An 11,980-nucleotide genomic window follows, 5' to 3' on the forward strand; every position below is an offset into this window, starting at 1 on the left:
ATAAACCTACCATTAAAATTATAGACTGATCATGTCTTTGTCAGTGGGCAAACGTACAAAATCAGCAGGGGATCAAATACTTTTTTCCCTCACTGTATATTTTACCGTTTAGAAATGAAAGTACTTTATTATGTAGTTCTCCCATTTGAAAAAGTCATAATTATTTAGACAAATTAATTTAGTCAAAAGTGTAGTATTTGGTCCCATATTCCTTACCTGCAGTGATTACATCAAGCTTGTGATTCTACAAACTTGTTGAATGCATTTGCAGTTTGTCTTGGTTGTGTTTTAGATGATGTTTTTCCCAATAGAAACTGAATGGTGAATAATGTCCTGTCATTTTGGAGTCACTTCACTTGTATTGTCAGTAAGAATAGAAGATGTTTCTGAACACTTCTACATTCATGTGGATGCTACCATGATTATGAATAATCATGAATGAATCGTGAATGATGATGAATGAGAAAGTTACAGAGGCACAAGGATCATACCCCCCTCTGTTATTGGTAATGGTGAGAGGTTAGCATGTTTTGTTGTAGCCTCTGTAACTTTCTCATTCATTATTATTCATGATTCAGTCATGATTTTTCTTAATAATGTCATCATCAGGATTGATTTAGTAGTGTTTAGAAACCTGTTATTGATATACTGATACTGCTTTTTAAACTGGTCTGGTCAGTACTCAAATATTTGAAATATGCATTTTTTTATCTACAAGCAATACTTTGATAATTAGTCATTTCTAATAATGATACATTCATTTATGAATAGATATGGCAGGTTTCAGGACACTGATATATCTGAACATTTTGAAAAAATATACTGCCACTATTTTCACCACCAAAGAATAGCAGTGGTTAGCAGGAGGAACTTCTGGATGCAATTAAAGACTTTAAGTCCGGGAAAACTCCAGGGTTGGATGTCAAAGCAGTCGAGGTATACCAAACCTTTTTTTGATATACTAAGAGGACCGTTATTAGCATGTTTTAACCACTCCTATGTAAATGGTAGATTATCTGACACTCAAGAAGAAGGTCTGATCTCATTATTACTGAAACAGGATACAAGTGGAAAATATAAAGATCCAGTCCATTTACAAAATTGGAGGCCCCTTACACTTCAGTGTTGTGATGCAAAAATCCTAGCAAAATGTATAGCGCATAGAATTTAAAAGGTATTGTCGGATATTATTCATTCTAATCAGACAGGCTTTTTACATGGAAGATACATTGGAGATAATATAAGGCAAGTATTGGAAACAATAGAACACTATGGAAAATATGGGAAACCAGGCCTGCTATTCATAGCAGACTTCGAAAAGGCATTTGATAAAGTTCGACTGGGGTTTATATATAAATGCCTGGAGCATTTCAATTTTGGAGAATCTCTTATAAAATGGGTCAAAATCATGTATAGTAACCTTGGTGTAAAATAGTAAATAATGGCTATTTCTCAGAAAGTTTTAAACTGTCAAGAGGAGTGAAACAAGGTTGTCCACCACTATCGGCATATATTTTTATTGTGGCCATCGAGATGTTAGCTATTAAAATCAGATCCAACAATAATATCAGAGGATTAGAAATACAGGGCTTAAAAACAAAGGTGTCATTGTACGCTGATGATTCATGTTTTCTTTTAAATCCACAACTAGAATCCCTCCACAGCCTCATAGAGGATTTAGATTTTCTAACCTCTCTGGATTACAACCAAATTATGACAAATGTACTATAATACGTATTGGATCACTAAAAAATAAAAAATTTACATTACCATGTAGTTTACCAATAAAATGGTCTGATGGTGATGTGGATATACTCGGAATACATATCCCAAAGGAAATAAATGATCTCACTTCAATACATTTTAATAGAAAGTTAGCAAAAATAGATAAGATGTTACTACCATGGAAAGGAAAATACCTATCAATTTGTGGAAAAATCACCCTGATTAACTCTTTAGTATTATCCCAGTTTACCTATTTGCTTATTGGCTTGCCTATGCCTAGCGAACAGTTTTTTTAATTATATGAGAAAAAAATATTCAATTTTATTTGGAACGGCAAGCCAGACAAAATTAAAAGGGCATATTTATATAATGAATATGAATTCGGAGGACAGAAATGATTAAATATTAAAGCATTAGACCTATCACTAAAAGCTTCAGTCATACAAAAGTTATACTTAAATCCGAACTGTGTCACGCCCTGGCTCTGGGGACACTGTTATGTTGAGCCAGGGTGTGTAGATCTATGTATTGTATTTCTGTGTTGGCCAGAGTGGTTCCCAATCAGAGGCAACGAGTGTCAGCTGTTGCTGGTTGTCTCTGATTGGGAGCCATATTTATAGAGGCTGTTTTCCCACAGTAGTGGTGGGATCTTGTTTCTAGTTGGTTTGTGTTAGACAGTGAACTGTCACGTTATCGTTTGTTTATTTTGTCGTATAATCGCTAAATAAAGAGTATGTTTGCCTGCAACGCTGCGCCTTGGTCCTCATCCCTTACCGACGATCGTGACAGAAGATCCCACCAAGACTGGACCAAGCAGCAAGTCCAGGAGCCATCGCCTGGGAGATCTCTAGCGGATCTCCTTTGCCTCCTCGACTGGGTCAAGCCATGTGAGGAAGAGAGGGGCTTGACGTGGAAGCAGAAGGGCGAGAGGCTGGCAAAAAGTAAGGAGACCTGGTCGACGGGTAGGAGTGAAGCCCATAAAATTTTTAGGGGGGGGGCTAACGCCGTGGACGACGGGGCAGCAGGAGACCACGACAGAGCAGCCCAGCGGGTTGGCAGAGGAGGCCGCCAGGTTACAGGGGCCACTGGTCGAAGAGGGGAAGGAAGGTGTAGAGGCACGGCGAGAGGTACTGGGGTGTGTTACCAGTCCGGTCCGGCCCGTTCCAGATCCCTGCGTAGGGTCAGTGGTGTGTGTCCCCAGTACGGTCCGGCCTGTTCCTGCTCCCCGCACCAGGCCAATGGTGCGAGTCTCCAGCCCGGTCCGGCCCGCTACTGCTCCCCGCACCAAGCCTATGGTGCGCGCCGCCAGCTCGGCCCGGCCTGTTCCTGCTCCCCGCACCAAGCCTATGGTGCGCGTCGCCAGCCCGGCCCGGCCTGTTCCTGCTCCCCGCACCAGGTCTATGGTGCGCGTCGCCAGCCCGGTCCGGCCCGCTCCTGCTCCCCACACCAAGCCAGTGGTGTGCGTCGTCAGTCCGGCACGGCCCGTGCCTGTTCCCCACACCAAGCCAATGGTGCGCGTCGCCAGCCTGGTCCGGCCCACCCCTGCTCCCCACACCAAGCCAGTGGTGTGCGTCGTCAGTCCGGCACGGCCCGTGCCTGTTCCCCACACCAAGCCAATGGTGCGCGTCGCCAGCCCGGTCCGGTCCGCTCCTGCTCCCCACACCAAGCCAGTGGTGTGCGTCGTCAGTCCGGCACGTCCCGTGCCTGTTCCACCAGTGCCTGGTCCGGCACCGGTCAGATGCTTCACGCCGGAGCTAGAGCAATCCGCTCCATCAGTGTGCAGTCCAGCTCCGGCCAGCGGGGCCAGACCCGACCAGGGGTACTTTTGGGGGTTGGAGAGGGAGCGGGGATCAGGCCCGGAGCCGGATCCGCCGCCTAGGCGGAGTGCCCACCCGGTCCCTCCCCTGTGGTGTTTGGTTGACGCGGTCGGAGTCCCCGCCTTTAGGGGGGGGTACTGTCACGCCCTGGCTCTGGGGACACTGTTATGTTGAGCCAGGGTGTGTAGATCTATGTATTGTATTTCTGTGTTGGCCAGAGTGGTTCCCAATCAGAGGCAACGAGTGTCAGCTGTTGCTGGTTGTCTCTGATTGGGAGCCATATTTACAGAGGCTGTTTTCCCACAGTAGTGGTGGGATCTTTTTTCTAGTTGGTTTGTGTTAGACCGTGAACTGTCACGTTATCGTTTGTTTATTTTGTCGTATAATCGCTATATAAAGAGTATGTTTGCCTGCAACGCTGCGCCTTGGTCCTAATCCCTTACCGACGATCGTGACAAACTGGTTCTCAAGCAAATTAGTAAGATTGTCTCACCCAATGTTCAAGAAAGGCCTTTTTCCCTTTATTCAGATTACAACCTCTCACTTTCAGTTATTTGAAAAGGAAATAATCTCCCAAATATCACTATTTCTAAAACAAGCCATAGAAAGTTGGTTGCAATTTCAATTTAATCCTCCAGAAACGACAGAACAAATAATGCAACAAATATTGTGGTTAAATTCAAATATACTAATTGACAAAAAACTGTTTAAAAAAGGTATAATCTTCGTAAATGATATCATCGGTAGGACTGGTGGAGTTATGTCGCACATGCAGCTAACAAAAACATATGGAAATGTCTGCTCTACCCAAAATTACAACCAAATAATTGCAGCCTTACCGCAAAAATGGAAGAGGAAAGTGGAAGGGGGAGAGAGTAAGGAACTTGTCTGTCGGCCTTGCATTAAAGAACATAATTGGTTAAAGAAAACTGTGATAAATAAAAAAGTATATCAGTTTCACTTAAGGACCAAAGGATTGACAACCGTCCCATATAGATTGCAAAATAGTTGGGAAGAGATCTTTGACGTACCGATCCCATGGCATAGTGTTTATGAACTGACACGCAAAACGACACCGGATTCAAAAATTAGAATCTTTCAATTTAAATTATTATATAAAATTATTGCTACCAATAGAATGTTATTTATATGGGGGGTACAATCTTCCCAGCTCTGCAGATTTTGCTGTGAAGAGACAGAATTGTTAGATCATTTGTTTTGGTTCTGTCCATTTGTAGCTTATTTTTGGACACAGGTCCAGGAATGGCTAAAGGATTGCAATATTTACCTGGAGCTAACCTTGCAGATAGCATTACTGGGTGATCTGAAAAGTCATAGTCAATCAATCAATAATATAATAATACTTTTAGCAAAAATGTTTATTTTTAATTCACAATCTGTAGAAGCAATAAGAATAGAAAGGTTCAGAACTTTTGTAAAACATCACAGTACGGTTGAAATATATATGGCAAATAGAAATCCTATATGGATGGTGTTAAGAGATAGATGGGAGGTATTGAATAGAGTTGAAGGATGGGACTAATAACAAATAACAACAAATAATAACAAAGATAACTAATAACGTAAGCATACTGTGTCCATAATGAGTATATAGGTTGTAGGTTGGGAGCTTTTGGGAAAGGGCACAGTTAGAAAGATATGGCATATAGAAGCAAACCGGATGGATATCATGAAAATGATCGGAAAGGTTGAGAGTAGAAGAAGTTCAGGAGCAATATATATATATATATATATATATATATATATATATATATATATATATATATATATAATATAATTATTGTAAAATTAACTCTGTCCATAAGGTGTAGATAGTAAGTATAGACCGGAAGTAGAGGCCTGGGCATTGTTGTTCACTAATTTACTCCAAGTAGGGAAAGGATGGCCTACCCCCCCCCTCAAAAAATTTTATATATATATATATATATATATTTGCAGTGTGATTTTAATATGATTTGACTCTTTGCAGGCTGTCAGGCTGTCTAGTCACAGAGGAAGGCTGTGCTTCTCTGGTCTCAGCTCTGAAGTCAAACCCCTCACACCTGAGAGAGCTGGACCTGAGTAACAATGACCTGAAGGATTCAGGAGTGAAGCTGCTCTCTGCTGGACTGGGGAATCTCCACTGTAAACTGGAGACTCTGAGGTCAGTATTCCTGTAGTTGGTCAACAAGTGATAACTGTTCACCAGATCCATATGTGTTTACCAGGCACACATAGTCCACACCATATGTGTTTGGACAGTGAAGCTTACAGTTTAACATTTGGTGCTATGCTCCAGCATTTTGGATTTCAGATATAATGTTTCATATTAGGTGACAGTATATAATGTCATGTTTTATTTGATGTTAATGGTGAGAGGTTAGCATGTTTTGTTGTAGCCTCTGTAACTTTCTCACACATTATTGTTCATGATTCATTCATGATTTTTCTTAATCAAGGCATCATCAGGATTAATTTAGTAGTGTTTAGAAACATGTTATCTACTCACTTAGACTGAAAATTACTCCAGTCATCATCCACCATTCAGTTACTATCGGGCAAAACATAACCCAAAACACAACCAAAAGAAACTGCAAATGCAACCAATGAGTTTACAACCAAATACTCAACTTTTGACTACTTTAATACACTATAAGTGAATTGGTCAGAATACTTATGACTTCTTCAAATGGGGGGACTAGATACATAAAGTGCTTTCATTTCTAAACGGTGAAACAGATATGTATTAAAATACCCTCGAATAAAAGGTGACATTATATACTGTCACCTCATATGAAACATTTAATCTGAAATCCAAAATGCTGGAGTATATTGCCACATTTAAAATGTTATCTTCACTGTCAAAATAGATATGGTGTGGACTGTATACTCAATACAATCTAAATCTGATACCTCACTGTCTGTCTTTTGACTGATACTGCTTTTTAAACTGCTCTGGTCAGTCAACTCAAATATTTGTACTATACATGTTTCTCTCTACAATCAATATATGATCATTTCTAATAATGAAACATTCATTAATTTATGAATAGATATGTCAGGTTTCAGGACACTGATGTATCTGAAAATGGTGAAAAAATATACTGCCACTATTTTCACCACCAAAGAATAGCAGTGTGGTTTTAATATAATTTGACTCTTTGCAGGCTGTCAGGCTGTCTAGTCACAGAGGAAGGCTGTGCTTCTCTGGTCTCAGCTCTGAAGTCAAACCCCTCACACCTGAGAGAGCTGGACCTGAGCTACAATCACCCAGGAGACTCAGGAGTCAGACTGCTCTCTGCTGGACTGGAGGATCCACACTGCAGACTGGAGAAAGTCAAGTATGTAGAGCAGGGGTGTCAAACTCATTTTAGCTCAGGGGCCACATGGAGGAAAATCTATTCCCAAGTGGGCCGGACCGGAAAAATGACGGTGATTCAGGCTTCTGGATCGGATGAAATTAACAGTTTGGATGACCACCTTCATGACGTTATCCATCTTTAATGACTTGCAACACAAAGCCTCCTGGTGCAAAATACAGTGAACAGTCAAAAAATCACGTCCTCCATTTGCAGATTGCACTTTCTCTCTGAACTTTGTCACAACGCCTGCTTTTTTCCCGATCATTGAGGGCGCACCATCTGTAGCCAGGCTGACAGCGCGGGACCAGTCCACTCCGACCCTGTCCAGCGCGCTGACGAGTGCGGTAAAAATATCAGCTGCTGTCGTTGTATCTGTCATCGGCACCAACTCCACGAACTCCTCGGTGACGGTCAATGTGTCATCAACTCCGCGGATGAAAATGGCCAGTTGTGCAACATCTGTAATGTCCGTGCTTTCATCAATTGCAACCGAAAACGCAATAAATGACTACTTTTTGCTTCAACTGGCTGTCCAAATCCACTGAAAGATCGGAAATCCTGTCTGCAACTGTGTTTCTTGTCAGGCTGATATTTAAAAAAGCCTGCCGCTTTTCAGGGCACACAATCTCCGCTGCCTTCATCATGCATGTTTTTACAAATTCACCTCACTAAATGGTTTTGAAGCCACTGCGATTTCATTAGCAATGAGGTAGCTAGCTTTCACTGCAGCGTCACTGATGTCTCGGCTGTGAGTAAACACAGACTGCTGTTTCTTCAGACCTGCCAACAGTTCATTCACCTTCTCTCATCTCCGCTGTCCTTGAAAGTTGTCATATTTGTCAGCATGAAGACTCACATAGTGGCGACGAAGGTTATATTCTTTCAGCACTGCAACATGCTCTGAACACACCAAACATACAGCTTTCCCATTAAATTCTGTGAATAAATAGGATGACCATTTTTCTTGGAACACTCTGCACTCTGCGTCCACTTTTCTCTTTTTTGACAGAGACATATTGGGGCAATGAGGGTGCCAAAGCACATAATGTTAAAAGTAGAAGCCGTAATAAATATCGAGGGCAAAACAAAGTAGCTCATTGGCTGCACGTGCTTGACCTACTTGCTCTGCCCCGGTATAAACAGTTTGCTTGCTTAACACAATTGCTATTGCGCCATCCAGTGGACGCAATTGGAACAGCAGGTTATTTTATTAAAAATTTGCAGCGCATTTTTATACTTTAATTGTTTGTAGTTTTTATTTTTTATTTTTTATTTTTTATCATCTCGCGGGCCGGATTAAACCCGACGTTTGACACCCCTGATGTAGAGGGTTTATGTCAATGTTCATATCAGACATGTTGGAGTTATCAGGCTAGTTAAGACAAACATTCTGACCACCACTTGGACTAAGTTATATAAAGACTGTGTGTGTGTGTGTGTCCAGTGTGTGTGTGTGTCCAGTGTGTGTGTGTGTGTCCAGTGTGTGTGTATGTTTGTGTGTGTGTGTCCGGTGTGTGTGTGTGTGTGTCCTGTGTGTGTGCGTGTGTGTGTGTCTGTGTGTGTCCAGTGTGTGTGTGTGTGTGTGTTTGTGTGTGTGTGTCTTGTGTCGTTTGTCGTGTGTGTGTTTGTCCAGTGTGTGTGTGTGTGTGTGTGTGTGTGTGTGTGTGTGTTCACGTGTATCAGTACACACACTGGACACACACAAACACACTGGACACACATACACACTGGACAAACACACACACACACACACACTGGACACACACACACACACACACACACTGTAAACACACACACTGGACACATACACACAAAGGACACACACACACAGACAAAGGACGCGCACACACACACACTGGACAAACACACACACTGGACACACACACACTCACACTGGACACACACACACACACACTAGACACACATACACACTGGACAAACACACGCACACTAGACAAACACACACACACTAGACACACACACACACACACACACTAGACATACACACACACACTGGACACACACACACATACACACACACACTGGACACACAAACACACACACACTGGACACACACACAAACACACACACACTGGACACACACTGGACACACACAAACACACAGACTTACTCACACTGGACACACACACACACACACACACACACAAACATAAACACTGGACACACACACACACTGGACAAACACACACACACTAGACACACACACATAAACTAGACACAAACACACACACACTAGACATACACACACACTGGACACACACACACAATGGACACACATACACACACTGGACAAACACACACACACACACTGGACACACACACACACGTTGGACACACACACACTGGACACAAACACACACTGGACACACACACACACACACTGGACACACATACACACTGGACACACACACACACACACACACACACACACTGGACACACACACACACACACACGCACTGTAAACACACAAATTGGACACACACACACAAAGGACGCGCACACACACTCACACTGGACACACACACACACACATTAGACACACACACACACACACTACACACACACACACACACACACACACACACTAGACATACACACACACACTGGATACACACACACACACACACACACACACACAAACACACACGCACACACAAACTGGACACACACACAATAGACATACACACACACTGGACACACACACAATTGACACACATAAACACACTGGACAAACACACACACACACACTGGACACACACACACACAGACACACACACACACTGGACACACACACACTGGACACACACACACTGGACACACACAATGGACACACATACACACACTGGACAAACACACACACACACACTGGACACACACACACACACGCACAAACATACACTGGACACACACACACTGGACACAAACACACACTGGACAAACACACACACACACACACACTGGACACACACACACACACACACACACACACACACACACACACACACTGGACACACACCAACATACTGGACACACAAACACACACACTTGACATACACACACACCCTGGACAGACACACAAACACACACACACACACACACACACACACACTGGACACACACTGGACACACACTGGACACACACACACACACTCATTGGACACATACACACACACACACTGGAAACACACACACACACACTGGACACACACACACTGTACACACACACACTGGACACACACACACAGTGGACACACACACACAGTGGACACACACACACACACACACACACACACACTTGGACAAATGTATATACTGACTGTTTGTGTGTGTGTGTGTGTGTGTGTGTGTGTGTGTGTGTGTGTGTGTGTGTGTGTGTGTGTGTGTGTGTGTGTGTGTGTGTGTGTGTGTGAGTTCAGGTGTATCCCTCAATGACTCTCTGTTCTTCTTCTTACCGCTACAGTGTGGAACATGGTGGAGAGAACACAATGAAACCTGGACTTAGAAAATGTGAGTGTTGACTGCTGTGAAGAATATGACTAAGAATAAGTCTTAATTCAAGTGAAGTCAAAGTTAAAGACCACCATCATTACTTACTTGGTCATATTAAATATCAGCTGTAGTTCTACAGAAGCAGAAATCAGGGACACCAAAGTTTACAAAGAGTTGCTTTGACAATGTGTGTGTATCCAGTGTGTGTGTGTGTGTGTGTGTGTGTGTGTGTGTGTGTTCAGGATGTGTGTGTGTGTGTTCAGGATGTGTGTGTTTGTGTGTTTGTTCAGGTTGTGTGTGTGTTCAGTGTGTTTGTGTGTGTGTGTGTTTGTGTGTGTGTGTGTGTGTTCAGGATGTGTGTGTGTGTGTGTAATTAATGGGAATAAGTGTGTTTTATATTACCATACAGTATAACATATGATCATTGAACAAATCTCAAGTTACCTTAACTTCTCCTTTTGATACCTAGAAACATCTATATTAAATGAATTAGTGAAAAGTGAGTTAACGTTCTAATGTGAGTGATGATGATTTCTAATATTGTGTCTGGTTTCATCCATCAGATGTCTGTGATCTCACACTGGACCCAAACACAGTAAACAGATTCCTCTCTCTGTCTGAGGAGAACAGAAAGGTGACATCTAGGAGAGAGAAGCAGCCGTATCCTGATCACCTAGAGAGATTTGAGGTCTGGAGACAGGTGCTGTGTAGAGAGGGTCTGACTGGGCGCTGTTACTGGGAGGTAGAGTGGAGTGGGAGTGAGGCTGATATAGGAGTGGCATATAAAGGAATCAGCAGGAGAGGATGGGGTGGTGACTGTTGGCTTGGACACAATGACAAGTCCTGGAGTCTGTTCTGCTCTGACAACAGTTACTCTGCCTGTCACAATAATAAGTCCACTACCATAGACGTCCCCTCCTCCAGCTCCCACAGAGTAGGAGTGTATCTGGACTGGCCAGCCGGCACTCTGTCCTTCTACAGAGTCTCCTCTGACACACTGACCCACCTGAACACATTCCACTCCACATTCACTGAGCCCCTCTATCCAGGGTTTAGGGTTCATGTTGACTCCTCAGTGTCCCTGTAAATAATAACCATGGTAACACTGGACACACACACACACACACACTAGACACACACACACACACTAGATTCACACACACACACTGGACACACACACACACACACACACACTGACACATTGGACACACACACTGGACACACACACACACACACTAGACACACACACACAGACACTAGATTCACACACACACACTGGACACACACACACACAAACACACTGTACACATACACACACACACTGTACACACACACACACACAAACACTGAACACACACACACAAACACACACTGAACACACACACTGGACACACACACACACACAAACACACTGGAAACACACATACACAAACACACTAAACACACACAAACACACACTGTACACACACACACACAAACACACACACACACACACACTATACACACACACACACACACACACTGGGAACACACACACACACACACACAAACACACACTGTACACA

General features: G+C 43.0%; 1 protein-coding gene across 1 annotated transcript; it reads left to right on the forward strand.

Moving 5' to 3' along the window:
- The first annotated feature begins 10,378 nt into the window (after positions 1-10,378).
- On the forward strand, positions 10,379-11,730 carry LOC311142080 (stonustoxin subunit beta-like). Its single transcript, XM_084177648.1, has 2 exons — positions 10,379-10,433; positions 10,979-11,730. Exons 1-2 carry the CDS (start codon positions 10,412-10,414, stop codon positions 11,500-11,502), a joined length of 546 nt encoding a protein of 181 aa, XP_084033774.1. The 5' UTR covers positions 10,379-10,411; the 3' UTR covers positions 11,503-11,730.
- The last annotated feature ends 250 nt before the right edge of the window (positions 11,731-11,980 follow it).

The sequence above is a fragment of the Coregonus lavaretus genome, assembly GCF_964263955.1.
Source record: "Coregonus lavaretus genome assembly, chromosome: 2".
In the NCBI taxonomy this organism is placed as follows: Eukaryota; Metazoa; Chordata; class Actinopteri; order Salmoniformes; family Salmonidae; genus Coregonus; species Coregonus lavaretus.